Here is a 17207-nt window from a genome sequence, read left to right as displayed (position 1 = left end):
ATATGATTATTTAACTATGATCAGATAAAAAACTAGTGATTTAATGGTGAAACTAATGACCAATTATATAATTTCGCTCTTTCTTTTTTGCTTTTTCCTTTACTTATAGGTAGAGAGAAGTTATTATATACATTATATAACTATAAACACTATAGAAAAATCACTCAAAATCATCGGATTTTACATAATATTCGACTGAAATAATTATTAAGTTGGTATGTGCTTTGAGTCTCGTAGTCTTAAAAGGATTTAAAGACATAATATCTAAGATTTTAGGTTAGTGTATGATCAAATTTAAATCAACATTTAATTTGGAACACTTAAAAAAATATCTATTTGTACACTTATTCAAATAGTAATAAAAACTCTCAAATTTTATTAATGAAAGGTACGAGACTCCACATTTGAGAGTTTGAGACTAGAAAAAATAGGAATCATACTTCAGAGAGTGAGAAAATGATTTTATTGCCAAAGAATCAATTACATGAGTGTATATAGTTGGATTTGGTTTACTTGTTGTACTAGTCACAATACTAACTATTATTAGTTACAACTGATATCTATTCTTATTAACAACAATTAGTTTTTAACTAATTCTCTTTCATCCTCCCTCAAACTCAGGCTGCTAAAACTTTTTAATCTGCGTTTGTCTCTAAATTCCAAAAACTTATTCGAAGAAATAGCTTTGGACCTTTGGTCATAATATCTACAACTTGCAAATCACCTGGAATATGTTCCACTCAAAGAGTCCCCTTGGCAACATGGTCTCTAAGAAAATAGAGATCCATTTCAAAGTATTTTGAATGAGAATGCTGAACTGGATTGGCTGCCAGGAGTATTGCTTCTTGATTGTCTTAGTGAATCACTAGTACTAGTAGACTTATGTTGATTTCAAGCAAAAGCTTCTTGATTGTCAATAGTTCAGTGGCAAGGCTAAAAACTCCTTTGTATTTAGCTTCGGTGCTAGAGCGAAAGATCGAAGTTTACTTTTTTGATGACCAAGAAATGAGACTCGGACCCATATAGATACAGAAACCTGCCGTGAATTCTTTGTCTTCCATATTAGATACACAGTCCGAGTCGGTATACCCTAAAATGATAAAATCTGAGGCCTTTTGGAGATGTAGTCCTAAGGTACTAGTGCTCTATAAATACCGTAGAATGCGTTTGACAGCTCTCCAATAAACTTCAGTTAGCGCTTGCATAAATTGACACACTTTAATTTGTTAATTGCAAATGCCAATTCAGACTGAGTAATAGTGATATATTACAGACTGCGAACGATGAATCTATAGAGGCTAGGATTCTCAAAAGATGCACCATTGGTGGAGGTTAATCTAAGATTTAATGTCATAGGTGTTGGTAATGTCTTACAATCTTCTCAACCAGCTTTCTTTATCACATCAAGAATATACTTAGATTGTGTGAGTAAGAGAGCATCAAGGTTTGGCCTCCCTTCAATCCATAAGAAATAATGAAGATCCCCTAAATCTTTGAGTGAAAAGCAAGCATTTAAGCTTTTAACCAAGTCTGAAATTGTAGCAGCTGAGCTATCCGTTACGATAATGTCATCCACATAGACAAGCAAGAAAATTGTGGAGTTACCTTTGGTTCTGTGAAAAAAGAGAAACATCTGATTTGGTAGCTGTAAAACCAAGGCTGATAAGAGAGCTAGTGAGCTTAGTGAACCATGCTCTGGGTGCTTGCTTCAACCCATACAGGGATCAAGTTAGTTTGCACACCATTTTATCATTTCCAGCTTTATATCCAAATCAAGTTAGTTTTCACACCATTTTATCATTTCCAGCTTCATATCCAAATAGCTGCTTCATGTAAACTTCTTTCTGCAACTCCCCATTCAAAAATACATTATTAACATCAATTTGCTTGATTAGCCAACCCTTTGACAAGGCGAAAGTCAACAAAATTCTAATTGTTATTAGATGAATCATAGGACTGAATGTCTCTTTGAAGTCAAAATCAGGCCTTTGGTGACAGCCAAGAGCAACGAGCCTTGCTTTGTACTTGTTAATAAAGCCATCCGGGTGATCTTTCATTTTAAACACCCACTTATTTCTGATTGCTCGACGGTTTGGAGGAAGCTCAACAATGTTCCAAGTGTTATTTCTCATCAATGCTGCATATTCTTCATTCATGACTTATTTCCAATGAGGAATGATCAGTGCTTCCTTTGGTAACTTTGGTTTAAGAGGTTATATGATGCAAGTGAAGGTGTTGGGTTTGCTGTTCCCAATCTTTGACCTTGGTCGCATTGGGTGTGTGTTGGTTGTGGGATGAAAAATTAAAGGAAAAGAGGTAGTAATTGGATCAGGGTTGATTGTGGATGAATCTAATGTTGGAGTTTCATGGGTTTGTGGCTGGTCTACAATGGTTGTTGCTGGTTTGGATAGTAGTGTAGGTGTAGGTGGATGGAGTTATGTAGTTGGTGTAAGAATTGGGGGTAAGGGCTGTATTAATAGAATTGAAGGCACTGAATGATGTTGTATTGGAACTGCCGGAGTGAAGCCATAACTCTTGTCTTTGAAGGAAAATACTCTTTCTTTAAACACAACATTTCTCGTGATGATGATCTTGCCTGACTTGGTGAGGCACTTGAATCCCTTATAATGTGGGGATGGTCCTAGGTAAACATAGGCCTCTGATCGGAATTCTAACTTGTCTTTGTTGTACGGCCTCGTGTGAGGGAAGCATAGGCAACCGAATACCTTAAGCATTGATTAAGATAGAGCTTTTCCAAACAGTCTCTGGGATGGTGAGTCAAAATTCAGAACTGAAGTGGGGAGTAAATTAATAAGCTGAGCAGCTGTCACAAATGCCTCTCCCCAAAATTTCTTGGGAAGACCAGCTTCAGCCAAAAGTGTCAACCCTATTGTGGTAATATGCTTATGTTTGCGCTCTGATGTGTTGTTCTGTAAGAACTCGGTTTTCGGTAAACAGATTTTCTGGCCATTTTAAAATTTATTTCGCAAAATTATAAACCACAGCCTAATAAGAAATAGTGAGGCTGGCCCAATAGTAAAAAAAAAACAAAATTAAAGAAAAAATAATAAATTAAATAGAAAAAGAACATTAATAAGGTCAAAATTGATTTTATGAGGGTAATTAATCCCTCTAAGTCAAGTTTGACTAGTAAATAATAAATATTAGTTTACCATTAGTTTATTTTCCTCACTAGAGACTTTTTGAGCCGGAAATTCACTTTTAGTGACGGTTTTGCGTGCGCCAAGAAAAATTCTTGTAACCAAAAACTTCGAAACCAGTGGCAAAAATAATTTCTACCTTAGTAATTGTGTCCCATGATTAATATTAGCCATCTATTCATGATTTATTTCTTTAAAAATAAATCTTAGCCATTAACTATTTTACCACACGGTAAAATTTACTCCAAACCGAATTTCTGACTAGTATTCCGCAAACGACTCTTAGAGGTCCAAAAAAATCTTCTTACTTGCCACCCAAGTAACTTGTCTCTCCTTCTCAGCCTCTGAACTGAGACTATCTCAGCCTTTCATCCCTCTCTGTTATATTTTTAACCTTGAGTAACTAACTGTGGTTAACTGTGGATAAGCTCGACACGCAAGTGCAGACCAAGCTTCCTCGTTTTCACGCCCCTTATTCATTGAAGCCCAGCCCTTGACTACGAAAATTTCAGCCACTTTTATCATCATAAATTTAGCAAGACTTTGATTTTTTATTTAAGGAAGCATTGACCACAAAATTCACAAAATACTTTACACATTTTTAGACTCTTTTGACCGAATTCTTGAGAGAGAAAGAGAGAAAATTCTTGCACCTATTATCTGCGCCCCAGCCCATATTTCAACTCTCATTCCATTTTTCTTAATGTGTTCTTTAAGGACTCAAACCATACAAGCACAAACTCTTGCCCGTTTTCCCTAATCCTTGCGTTTATATCAAAATTTCAGCTAGGTAAACTCTTGTTCTTTCTCCTTTTCTTTTCTTTTTTAAAAATGGTAGCCATGATGAATTCTTACTCTCCTCCATGTACAGAGAACTCCTCTAAAAGCACTCATGGAGCACACCTAAGGAGTTAGAGAGATTCGAGCTCAAAGTGATTAAATTTCGACGTTTTTGCGACACTTTCGGCCAAAATAAAATTGCACCATCACCAGCTGTGCTTCTGCCACTGTGTGCATATTTTCTAGTATGTGAAAGGTTTAATAACTGAATTACATAAGAGATGCAAATTGGCGAGATCTTCTTTAAATTTCTAGCCTTGGGACTAGCGAGCAGTAGTAGCATTACCGAAGGGTTAGAGCGACTTTTTTTACTTCCACATAGCACTTCCGTATTTCTTCAGCTGCCAAGGATCACCACCAGTAGTTATAATAGTAGCAGTGGTGGTAGTAGTCTTTGCCATCACTTTGTATAGACTTTTAGAGGGTTAGGTGCTTTTGTAAATACCTATATAAAGAAGTTAGAACGGGTCCCAGACTAGAGTGACTCTTGTGAGTCGAGGCCTATTAGTATAAATATGGAGTCTGTAAATATTTTCATGAATAAGAAACGACGTAACACGATGTGAATTATGATGTACTAAATGAGCCTTCGGGCATATATGTATGATATTACTATATTTTCTGTATTTTCTATGCTTCATGTATATATTATCTATTTATCTAATACCTATTTCGTTATATCTATATATCTGACACGCGATCTCGACTAGTGCTATAGGCTCATATGTATATATTTAATATAAGGTCTAGAGTCTTTAAGAAAAGCCCTGAAGTAGCGCCTGGTGGCTAGCATCAGTCATGACATGTTGGAAGTTGGGTCGTTACAAATTGTATCAAAGCAGGTCGTCCTTGGTAGAGCCTGGGGATGGACTGACCATGCTTCACCACATGCTCTGCTTGTGTATTTTCATGCTACTAGGGTACCTCTAATGATACATTTTGCATGATGGTCTGAGAGCATTCATTTAGGAAATGTTAGCACTTAAATTAGATATGTTAAGACAGATCACCTTAACGTTGATCGTTTGGTGTTAACAGGACCTCAATGTCTGCAAACAAGTGTAGCCCCCGTCAATTAAGTCCAAGTTTCGAGTTGGCATTTGACTCGGTCGCCTTGTTAGAATCTATGAATGCAATGGCTGCAGTTGTGCGCGATTCCGTCGCTGCAACCAATAGAGCGGTGGAAAGAGTGGAAGACAGCAGAGAACGGTAATGGGAACGGCCATGAAAATGGAAATGTATTGGAAAATAGCGTACCCGAGGGGGATAGGCCAATGACTTTGGCATCTTTTCTTAAAGTTAATCCTCCCAATTTCTTTGGAACCACCAACCTGACTGGGACAGATGATTGGTTTCCTACCATAGAACAGGCTCTGTAGGTGTAACATGTCCCTGAAGGAGAATAATGGAATTTGCCACTTACATGCTGAAAGGGGATGCACAACATTGATGGCAGGGAGTAAGCCAGTTGTTGGGACAAGGAGGCATTGAGATCACTTGGGCTGACTCCGCACTGAGTTCTACAAGAAGTATTTCCCTCCGTCCACTAGCACTGCCAAGGAGTTGGAATTGCTTCATTTGAGACAGGAAAGCATGATGGTGGCTGAGTACTCCTAGATATTCGAGGACGTGTGCCTATTTTCGAAATTGTGCCATGGAAATCTTGCAGAATATGAGGAGTGAAAATGTATTAAGTATGAGAGAGATCTCAGGGAGGAGCTATTAGCCTTAGTGGGTCAAATGGAGATAAGGAACTTTGCTGAATTAGTCAATAAGAGTCAACTGGTAGAGGAATGTTCAAAGAAGTTGGCAGTTGCAGGAGCAAATCATCGAGAGGCTGCACAACAAAGTTTCGATCGGAGACTAGCCCCTCGGGATAGAGATTTCAAATCTAAATGGTAGCAACAGCACTGGAACCGAGCTGGAGGCGACCTTCCCATTCGTTTCAATAGTAGTAATAATAATCATGACCTAGGATGGGTACAGGGAGAACAACCTCAGCAAATTCAGGATGGCCTCATATGCCCAAAGTGTGGGAAAAGTCATGGCGGTAGGCCTTGCTAGTTTGGTACAAATATATGTTACTACTGCAATAAGGAGTGACATCTAGTAAGGGACTGCCGCAAGAGGATTACAGATAGGGCCTCTAGACCCCATCAACAGGGCAGAATTTTACCGTGACTAATAACAAGTGCCACTAGACCCAGGCACTTCTCTTGAGGTGAATGTTACGCTAATTAAGAACCTTAAACATAACATAAGACATGGATGTTCGTATAATTCCTTGTGCATAGCTGAAATTTTTAGGGCAAAATTTTCTTTAAGAAGGGTAGAATGTAAGAACCCGGTTTTCGGTAAACATATTTTTTGGCTATTTTAAAATTTATTTCACGAAATTCTAAACTACAACCCAATAAGAAATAGTGAGGCTGGCCCAATGGTAAAAAAACAAAATTAAAGAAAAAATAAAAAAATTAAATATAAAAAGAACACTAATAAGGTCAAAATTGAATTTATGAGGGTAATTAATCCCCCCTAAGTCAAATTTGACTAGTAAATAATAAATATTAGTTTACCATTAGTTTATTTTTCTCACTAGAGACTTTTTGAGCCGAAAATTCACTTTTTAGTGACGGTTTTACGTGCGCCGAGAAAAACTCTTGTAACCGAAAACTTCAAAACCAGTGGCAAAAATAATTTCTACCTTGGTAATTGTGTCCCAAGATTAATATGAGCCATCCATTTATGATTTATTTCTTTAAGAATAAATCTTAGCCATTAATTATTTTACCACACGGTAAAATTTACTCCAAACCGAATTTCTAACTAGTATTCCGCAAACGACTCCTAGAGGTCCAAAATCTTCTTACTTTCCACCCAAGTAACTTGTCTCTCCTTCTTAGCCTCTGGACCGAGACTATCTCAGTCTTTCATCCCTCTCTGCTGTGTTTTTAACCTCGAGTAACTAACTACGGTTAACTGTGGATAAGCTCGACACACAAGTGCTGACCAAGCTTCCCCGTTTTCACGCCCCTTATTCATTGAAGCCCAGTCCTTGATCACAAAAATTTCAGCCACTTTTACCATCATAAATTCAGCAAGATTTTGATTTTTTTTTTAAAGAAGTATTGACCACAAAATTCACAAAATACTTTACACATTTTTACACTCTTTTGACTGAATTCTTGAGAGAGAAATAGAGAAAATTCTTTCACCTATTCTCTACGCCCCAGCCTATATTTCAACTCTTCTTCCATTTTTCTTTATGTGTTCTTCAAGAACTCAAATCATACAAGCACAAACTCTTGCCCGTTTTCGCTAATCCTTGCGTTTATATCGAAATTTCGGCTAGGTAAACTCTTGTTTTTTTCTCCTTTTCTTTTCTTTTTTAAAAATAGTAGCCATGATGAATTCTTCTCCTCCATGTATAGAGAACTTCTCTCGAAGTACTCATGGAGCACGCCTAAGGAGTTAGAGAGATTCGAGCTCAAAGTGATTAATTTCGACATTTTTGCGATACTTTCGGCCAAAACGAAACTGCACCATCACCAGCTATGCTTCTGCCATTGTGTGCATGTTTTCTAGTGTGTAAAAGGTTTAATAACTGAATTACATAAGAGATGCAAAATGGTGAGATCTTCTTTGATTTTCCAGCCTTGGGACTAGCGAGCAGCAGTAGCATTACCGGAGGGTCAGAGCGACTTCTTTTACTTCCACACAGCACTTTCATGTTTTTTCAGCTGCCAAGAATCACCAGCAATAGTTATAATAGTAGCAGTAGTGGTAGTAGTCTTTTCCCTCACTTTGTATAGACTTTTAAAGGGCTAGGTGCTTTTGTAAATACCTATATAAACAAGTTAGAACGGGACCTAGACTAGAGTGACTCTTGTGAGTCGAGGCCTATTAGTATAAATATGGAGTTTGTAAATATTTTCATGAATAAGCAACGACGTAACACGATGTGAATTCTGATGTACTAAATGAGCCTTCGAGCATATATGTATGATATTACTATGTTCTCTGTATTTTCTATGCTTCATGTATATATTATCTATTTATCTAATACCTATTTCACTATATCTATATATCTGACACGCGATCTCGACTAGTGCTACAGGCTCATATGTATGTATTTAATATAAGGTCTAGAGTCTTTAAGAAAAGCCGTGAAGTAGCGCTTGGTGGCTAGCATTAGTCATGACATGTTGGAAGTTGGGTTGTTACACGTTTTGCTGATGAATATACGGGCAAGAAAACTTGTGCTGAATGCCTTTACAACTCAAATATTTTGTTAAAGCAACATATTCTTGTGCATTGTCTGATTGAATTGCTTTAATTTTAACACCTAATTGGATCTCAACAATTTTCTTAAAATGCATAAAAATAGTGTGCACTTGTGATTTGTGATGCAATAACTAAATCTAGGTAAATCTAGTGTAAGCATCAATGAAATGTAAGTAGTAGCGAGCATCATTTATTGTTGGTACAGGGGCTAGGTCCCAAATATCAGTGTATACAAGCTCTAATGAACTAGTGAACTTGGTTATTGAATCAGGGAATGGAAGCTGTTTTGATTTACCTAAACAACAAGAACTGCAAATAGAATTTGGGTGTTTGAAAGAAATGTTACAGGATTTCAAGATTTTAGATAAAATATTTATGGAAGGATGCTCTATCTCAAGTGCCAAAGCTTGAATGTAGCATTATCCTGAACAATAGTGATATGTGCAGTGGGTGAGATTCGATTTTTATTAGAACCAAAATAGTAAAGTACACGATTAACTAATCCTCGGAGAAGAGTCTCCTTAAAATCCTAGCATTTTACATAAAAGCCATCATCATGAAATTCTATCCATACTCTATTGTCAGTCACAAATTTATATACACTAATAAATTCTTTGTCAAATCAGGCACATGCATCAGTTTATGTAGTTTAAAAGTATGCGAAGAAGAAAATGGTTTGAACAAAGAGTTATCAATATTAGAGATTACCAGAGCATTACCATTTCCAACTTGCACTTGTTCATTTCCTCTATAAGGTGTATATTCTGGCAATTGAGATGCCTCTGGCATCATATGATGCATAGCATTGTAACATTTACAGTTTCATCTAATTGTACACCTATTGAAATCAATGCATCCATAGTTTTCTTTATATCTAACAAGTAATCAGCTATAGATTCCTCTTTCTTTATGCAATTCAGCTTGTTTCTTAATTGATTTTCTTTAGCTCTAGTTTGTGAAGCAAGGAATGTCTCTGACCTTTTCCACACTTGACACACAAAAGTACAACCAATCATTCTTGAAGTGATCGATGCACTCATCGAAGCTAGGAGCCAAGACTTGAGCAACACATCCTGCCATTTTCAGATCTTGTATTCTACAGAGGGGTTTCTATTTCTTCGATCTTCTTCAGAGTTGAACATGATTGGTATATTGACTCCAAAAATGTGATCTATCAGCTCGTAACCTTCAATCGTCGATTTCGCCTGGTCTTTCCATGGCAGATAGTTGTTGTCATCAAGCTTGAGTCTGATCGAGGTGGAGAATGCGTGAACCACTGCTGAATTTTATGGATTCGCCATTTTCAGAACCCTAAAGCTCTCATGCCCTAAAAGGTATCAGACTCCATACTTGAGAGCTTGAGACTAGAAAGAATAGAGATCAGAATTTAGAGAGTGAGATAATGATTTTATTGCCAGAGTTAATTACATAAGTGTATATATATAGTTGGATCTCGTTTGCCTGTTATACCAATCATAACACTAACTACTATTCGTTACAACTGACATCCGTCCTTACTAACAACAATTAATTTCTAACTAATTTCCTTTCAATTAAGGGCTAGACATAGGCTTTTTGAGTTGATCTAATATACTTGTATGTATAAATCTTCTAGATCTTGCCTCTCTTAACTTTCAAATTTTCATCTAGGCTTTATTTAGAAGTTATTTTAAAATGGTTCTCAAGATTTTTCTATAACTTATAAGTGTTTTTACAATTGATAAGAGTTCTACTAAAATATCATAAATTGTTTTATATAATTTGTTAACCTCACAAATAGTTTTAAAATATCTTTACCAAAATTTTTTGAACATTTTCTCACATATTTCATTTTCTATTAAATTCTTAAATTTAATAAACTTTTAAAGTTGATTTATTTGGAAAAGAGTCAGCACAATTTTATTCTCTCTCCATCTATTTTTCTTTCTCTTCACTTCACCATCAGTTTTTTTTAGTTAAAGAATCAATTCTTATAGTTGAAAAGTATTTATTTTTAATAAATTAGTTCAACAATCAATTTTTTTAAAACAATCCATTATTTTCCTTTTTTTTGGCATTCTCCGTATTTTTTATTAAAATGTTTAGATTAGTGCTTTTTAAAACCTTTGTTTATGAATCAATTTTACATGTTATAAAAACCCATATTTTCAAAAAATTTTAATGCATGTATGAAAGAGATATTTAGGGCTTGTTTGGGTGAGCTTTTAAGAAAAGATCTTTTTTCGAGTTATTTTTTTTTAAAAGATCTTATATAGAAGTAAAAGTAATTTTATGTTTGGATATCTCATGTAAAAAGGTCTTTTTATCTATCAATTATGTTTGGGTATAATAATATAAAAGTACTTTTTTTGTTTATTTATTACATGAAAAACATCTTTTTTTTTTAAGGAAAAAAGATCTTTTAAAAAAAGATGTAAATTACAGCTTCTCAAAAAAGATCTTTTTTTTATTTTACTAGTACTTTTACTTTTACTATTAAAAATTTGTCAAACACATTAAAAAATAAAAAAAAAAATTTCATTGAAAAAAAATATTTTTTTTAACAAAATAATGGCGCCCAAACATGCACTTAACTTATGATTCTTAAAAAGAATTGTTTGAGTCCTATATGCTAAGCACTTCATAACTTGAATTTGGCTTTTTTGTTTTGTTTTTTTTTTTTGTTATTTTTGTTGTTGCATGATACTTAAACTCTAATATTTATCAAAATACACATAGACACATGCATGTATGTGCACGCAGGCCACAACACACATATAAAAAGAAAGGAGAGAAGAAAAAGACATAATGAATTAGAGACATAGAAAAAAGAGGAGAAAAACAATTAAAAGCAAAAGAAGAAGGAAAAAGGACAAAAAAAAAATAAAAGAAGACGTTGAAGAAGAATTAGGAGTGAAACAAATAAAAAAAGATGAAAATATATAGAATGAGAATAGATTCTCTTAATTTTTTCTTTTAGTTAAGTATGTCAAGTGTAATTTTTATTATTCAACACTTTTTATATATATATATTTTTTAATTTCACTTAATGAATGTACGATGAGAAATTATATTTTACAACTTCACTTGAAAAAAGTTTTTTGAAAAGAGTCATTTGCTATGCAAAATACTCAAAACTGAGGAAATATATGTAAGAAATGAAAAAAAAATAGATCTGTTTGATTGGACATATATAACTACAAAAGATAAAAGACATATTTTATGTTTACATAAAATATTAAATAGTATTAATGGTTGGATTTGAATAGATTATCATAATTAATTAATTAATATTAATGAATTAGGTAAAATAAATTAGGAAAATTAATCTCAATTTCTAGTAAACAATTTTATCATTTTATTATTAATTTTATCTTATGATGTACGGACTTACACAGCACGACACATGACACATAAACACGCGAATTTAAAATTCTTATAAGATCCAGGGACACGTCGTATATATAAAATATAAAAATTTTTTAAATAAATTATAATGATATTTTGATATTTTATTGATATTAAAATATAAATAATTTTTAATGTCTTTTTTAATTATATAAAATATTTAAAATATTTTTAATAATTAATAATATATATTATTTCTAACTCATTTTAAGAATACATGTTAAGAATAAGGTTTAACACGTTAATACGTGATGGTATTTAGGTGTGTCCAAACGTGTTTGAAAATTTTATTTTTTATTTTTTATTAAGATACGGTTGAATACAGAAAACACACATACATGTCAAACAAATATCGATGAATGTCGTGTCCAAAAATGTCACAAACACCGACAAATAAAAAAATGCCCATATTTCATAGATTTTATCATAAACTTCCAAGCAACGTTCAATTAAAAAATATATATTTTTTACTATTTTTATCCATTTGAAGCAAGCTTTTAAAATGACTAAAAATTTACAAAGAAAGGTTAAACTATGCTTTTTATTTAAAAATAAATAAATATAATCTCAAAAACTATATCAAGGTTTTGGATTTGTAAGTAATAAAAAAAATAAAATTTAACTTTATATCTATAAAAAATAAAATAAATAAAATTATCTAATTTTTAAAAAATTATTTAAAATTATTAAATTATTATATTTTTAACCTAATCGAATTCTGAATTTTTAATTCACAGCTTTTCACCATTACCACACCCACTAGAAGCCACCAACAGCCCCCCCCCCCCCAAATCTATCCTACCTTACCCCTTCATGTCATCACCTGAGATCAAGAAGAACGAGCGAAAATGGGTTATTTCATGTCGAAGAAGTAGAAGAAGATGATGATTGTTGCGCATCGCCACCATCAGAAGATGCAACAGCTCCATTTTTTGTTCAATGTTTCTAATTTAAATAATTCATCGAAATTCTTTTTTCCTCCACCTTAAAGCGCACCGTCTTTATAATAAATTTTTTAGTTTTTTCAACTTAACTTCACTGTAAATCAAAGTACAAAGTACAAAATTTTGTGTATGAGATAGGCTACAGAATTTGAGATCTATTATACGATAATATCTATTCATAAATAAGGACTCTTAGTGTGTGTGATTAAGTTTAAAATCTATATTAGAATTATTAAATTATGTTCTTCGAGATAAGTAGAGATTCTCTTTAAGGTAAAAAGATGACGCACTTAAAAATATTCGTGTAACATTTCGCTAGTTCTTTTAAGATTTCTTGAAATCATACGGAAATATTAATACAGAAAGATTAGAGAAAATTAAGATGAAAAGAATGAATATTCCTATTATATTTATCTAACTGTATGTTAAAAGAGAAGTGCTACTACACATACAAGTCATTTTAGTTTACAAGTCATACAAGTTGGGCCAAACCTAATAAAAAGAACGTTCATCCATACGAGCGTGTCAACACGTGCGCTACTTAATAGTTTTCATAGCGCGCTTCTTCTTCTTCTTCTTCTTCTTCTTCTTCTTCTTCTTCTTCTTCTTCTTCTTCTTCTTCTTCTTCTTCTTCTTCTTCTTCTTCTTCTTCTTCTTCTTCTCCTTCTTCTTTGCGTTTCTCCTCTTTTTTTCTTCATGTGTTTCATCTTCATTGTCGTTTTTACTATTGTTGTTATTTTTTTTTGAACAAGTGAACTCAACACAATAAAGTGGAGCGACAAAGTCACAAACAAAGTCTCAAACATAAAAAACAACCAATCAAAACCTGAAAATAATCCCTAGTGTTATCTCCGGCAATGCCATCTTCTTCTCCTTCTTCTTTGTGTTTCTCCTCTTTTTTTCTTCATGTGTTTCATCTTCATTGTCGTTTTTACTATTGTTGTTATTTTTTTTTGAACAAGTGAACTCAACACAATAAAGTGGAGCGACAAAGTCACAAACAAAGTCTCAAACATAAAAAACAACCAATCAAAACCTGAAAATAATCCCTAGTGTTATCTCCGGCAATGCCATCAACAACCAAAAGGATCCAAACTACACCATTCTCTGTAGCTGGTCAAAGATCTGAGAGACACCTCTTCCACTCCGGTTTCCTTGTTATTAAAGATCCGCCTATTCCTCTCTAGTCATACATTCCAAATAACTCTCGGTCCACCTTTTAATCGAATTTCCGGAAATTTCTCAAACCATTTTACGTTCAATAGAACTCTATCAATACGACTGTAGGAGCGGCCTCTGAACCAAGTAAATTTTCGATCATTCAACAGTAGGTCCACTAACTGCATATCTTGAACTCAATCCTTGAACTCTTCTGCCGATGCTGTAACCTGTCCTGACTTTTCTTCTTTTCAATCTGTATAACCTCATTAAAGTCTCTCATATATCATATAACATATCAGACCTCGACCTAACCCAACTACAAAACTCAGTTCCTCTCATACAGCCAGTTTCTCCGATTTAGTATGAGCACCATATACTAAATAGAACGTATAATTGAACTCATTTTTTAACAGTACTCCTTTAACACATAATCATCTTTCCTCTTTGTAACTATTATTTATTTTAAATTGCATGTCATCCCACATTGATAACAGACCCCCGAATGTGCCTGCCGACTTTACAAACTCCCACCCTACAGCATCGCTCCCCCAAATACGCACTACATCAAACTTAGTCACAACTTGCATCTTAGTTTCAACCAACCCTAACATATTCACTTTTGCTTCTTTTTTAGTTCTTTCACCATACTCAATTTTCCAACACCCCCTAACCCCTTAACAATTCAAGAACTAAAACTCATTTTAAAACTCTTTTACACACCTTTTTGAGATTTTTTGGTCTGCATCTTCGTGCCTTTTCTTTCTGCTTTGCTAATCTCCTCTTCTGTGCTAAAGCCTCATTCTGTTCTCGAAGAATTGCCATGATATCATCTTCATCGTTGTACTGCACGGCTTCTGATTCAACAGCCAGCTCCCACGTCTTCCTATTTTTCAGCATCTGCTCCTCTCGTTCTAAATCCTTACCATCATTGTTCCCTGGATTTTCAACACTAATGTCCCTGACACTCCCAGCCCCGATACTGCCTTTATCAACCCCTGCACCGTTCAAAGTTAAACCGTCTACAGGTGCGTCATCTCCACCTATAACAGGACTAACTTTCGGACTAGCACCATTTTTTCGAGGCACTAGACAATGTACCGCCGCTTCCATGTCAACATCACCGTCCATGAAAGAACGTAACCCCGCCATCGCCGGCGTTGAGTGATACCCTGACGAAGACACAATCTCCAATAGGGGGCGTACCTCCGGTTGAAGATTACAGGCAGCATACACCGCTACAGGCCCGACGGCACCGTCTCCTCCACTAGTCCGTCGCTCCTTGCTAGCTACGAGCTTTCCCAAGCTTCGTTGATCTGTTGTGGCATCACACCCTGAGATCTCCCCTTCAACTTGATAATGAACCGCCGCGCATAACCAGGACTTGGAGCAACTTCGACCTAGTCAACCCTCGCCCGACTCGGATTCACCAGCCCACCTCCTATAGCTGCATCAGCATGAATGTTAGCATGATCTGGGCTTTCAACTAAGAAAAAAAAGTCCAAGCTCTCTCCTTTGGCACACCTGTTACAATAAACTTTTTTGGGTCTACTAAGAAGCCTGCTTTGGGTTTCTGTTAATCCTTATTCTTTAACCCATCATTATTATAATCATAGCTAATTATTTTTTCTGATTCAGCATCATTAATCATCAAATCATTATATCCCATAAAATCCTCACTACCCTCTAAAACAGGATCATCTGTTTCCCTTGCTGTACGAATTTGAATTAAATTACAATTACTCCATTCATTCAAAATATCCTCTAAAATTACTACTCTACCCTTATCTGTTTCTTCCTCCCTTGGCACCGCCATCACCAACTCAGCCACCGGATCTCTACTTTCCACTTGTACCATAGCGCTTGAACTGCTAGCAACCATCTCGCAAGCTTTTGGGAGATAAGGATTACCTACCTCTTCATTCTTGCACTCCACTCCATAACTCTCATGACCAACCTCTTTAACCAGGACATCGAATCCGCTAGTACCAATTGTGACGTGAATCCACTCGTTGATGATGTCCATGATACAAGTATCTATTTGCACCCGTTCCACACTGAATGAGAGGCATGATTCCATGGCTTTGTCACATCTAATAACTTCTCCCTATTGGCTTCCTATTATTCTGAACGTCTCCGTTGACCATGTACGCAGAGGAACACCAAAGCACTCTAACCATACCCTTCGAGTTTCACTGCGCTTCTCCTCATCCCATCTCCATACGCTGTAAAAATTTGTAGTAGGTTGTTCATTTTGAACGTGTAAGCTTTTTCTGCACTCAAGACACTATCAAAAGTCATGAGTGCCTTGTACGCTCCTAGTTCTTGTACTTGCACAACTTGAGAAAAATTCTTCCCAGTCATATACTTCAAAGAAGAAAAGTCTATAGCCTTTGTCGTCCCGCCTATTAGACTCCTCTGTAACCAGTCCAAATTCTCTTTTGCCACCAGAATTTTCATCTTCTTCGTTCACCCATTGCCATGTGGATTCTCTTTTTTTCCTTCCTTCCTCGTCTCTTCCACATTCTTCCTCGGGACTCTTGTACTTTCCTCATGTTGAGTTTGAATCTTGACACTATTTTGGACGACACCCGCCTCATGAATTATCTTTCTATTCTCCCCTTCATTCGTGCGTCGATACCTAACTTCTCCGACTGAAATAACCTTCCTTCGTAACCTCGTTCTATTCATCTCCGCAATAGCCTTCAACGCTCCACCCTTTGTTGTATACCGGATGAACGCAAACACGTGAGTATTACCATTTTTTATTTTCGTGAGAGATAGATATCATTTATACGTCCAGTCCAGTTGAACAAGTGGTACAACTTCCTTTTTGATATATCTACAGGAAGATAATCTACAAAAATAGAGAACGATTCATTTTTCAAATGACAGTACTCTTCTCGATTCTAAACCCTCATATCTCTACTAAATTGCTAATTCTACCCCTCCCGGTGTTTCCCACCCATTCTGGCCCTCTCCCCTCTCGCTCTCTCGTTCTCTAGTTTTGTTAATAAGCATTCTAAGGAAATTACTATTGTTGTTATTGCTGCATTTTTCTCCTTATTCTCTTTCTATTGATTTTGCAACATTATGTATTGGTTTTTTGTTTGATTTTTTCCTCCCAAGAAGAATGATGAGAATATGAAATAAGAAGATGAAGAATAAGAAGCAGCAGAAGATGAGAAGGAGAAAGAAGAAGAGTTTTAAATTATGCAGAAGAATAAAAATACATCCAAATATCTTCGTATTACACTCAAATATCTTCGTGTTACACCCAAATTTGCTGCAAATACAAAAAAATATTTCTTCTAATACTGCACTTTTTTTTCCTTATTTCTTTCTTTCTTTTAGTTAAATGACTGTAAGTTCATCCTCTTCCAAGTAATATTATATCATTATGTGTTTCTTCTTCCTCTTTGTTTGATTTTTT

The 17207-nt window shown here is 35.0% G+C and overlaps 1 protein-coding gene and 1 pseudogene across 1 annotated transcript; both read right to left on the bottom strand.

The window, feature by feature from the left end:
* Positions 1-8422: 8422 nt before the first annotated feature.
* LOC148562887 (uncharacterized) lies at positions 8423-15149 on the bottom strand. Its single transcript, XM_088491044.1, has 5 exons — positions 15140-15149; positions 14498-15090; positions 13958-14030; positions 8994-9067; positions 8423-8566 (listed from the first exon to the last, which is right to left on the bottom strand). Exons 1-5 carry the CDS (start codon positions 15147-15149, stop codon positions 8423-8425), a joined length of 894 nt encoding a protein of 297 aa, XP_088347170.1.
* A 201-nt stretch (positions 15150-15350) lies between these two features.
* Positions 15351-16536, bottom strand: LOC148562886 (uncharacterized; annotated as a pseudogene).
* Positions 16537-17207: the final 671 nt, after the last annotated feature.

The sequence above is a fragment of the Arachis ipaensis genome, chromosome B6, assembly GCF_059453495.1.
Source record: "Arachis ipaensis isolate K30076 ecotype BB chromosome B6, ASM5945349v1, whole genome shotgun sequence".
Lineage (NCBI taxonomy): Eukaryota > Viridiplantae > Streptophyta > Magnoliopsida > Fabales > Fabaceae > Arachis > Arachis ipaensis.
The sequence above is the reverse complement of the archived record's forward strand: the minus strand, read 5'-3'. Positions and strand labels throughout refer to the sequence as shown.

Excerpts from the sequence above, each read along its gene's own strand:
- LOC148562887 (XM_088491044.1), bottom strand. Across the intron at positions 14,031-14,497 it reads GACCAAAAAATCTCAAAAAG|ATTGAAAAGAAGAAAAGTCA; the intron begins GTGTGTAAAAGA and ends GAGGTTATACAG. Across the intron at positions 8,567-8,993 it reads TTGGAAATGGTAATGCTCTG|CTTCCATTCCCTGATTCAAT; the intron begins GTAATCTCTAAT and ends AAATCAAAACAG.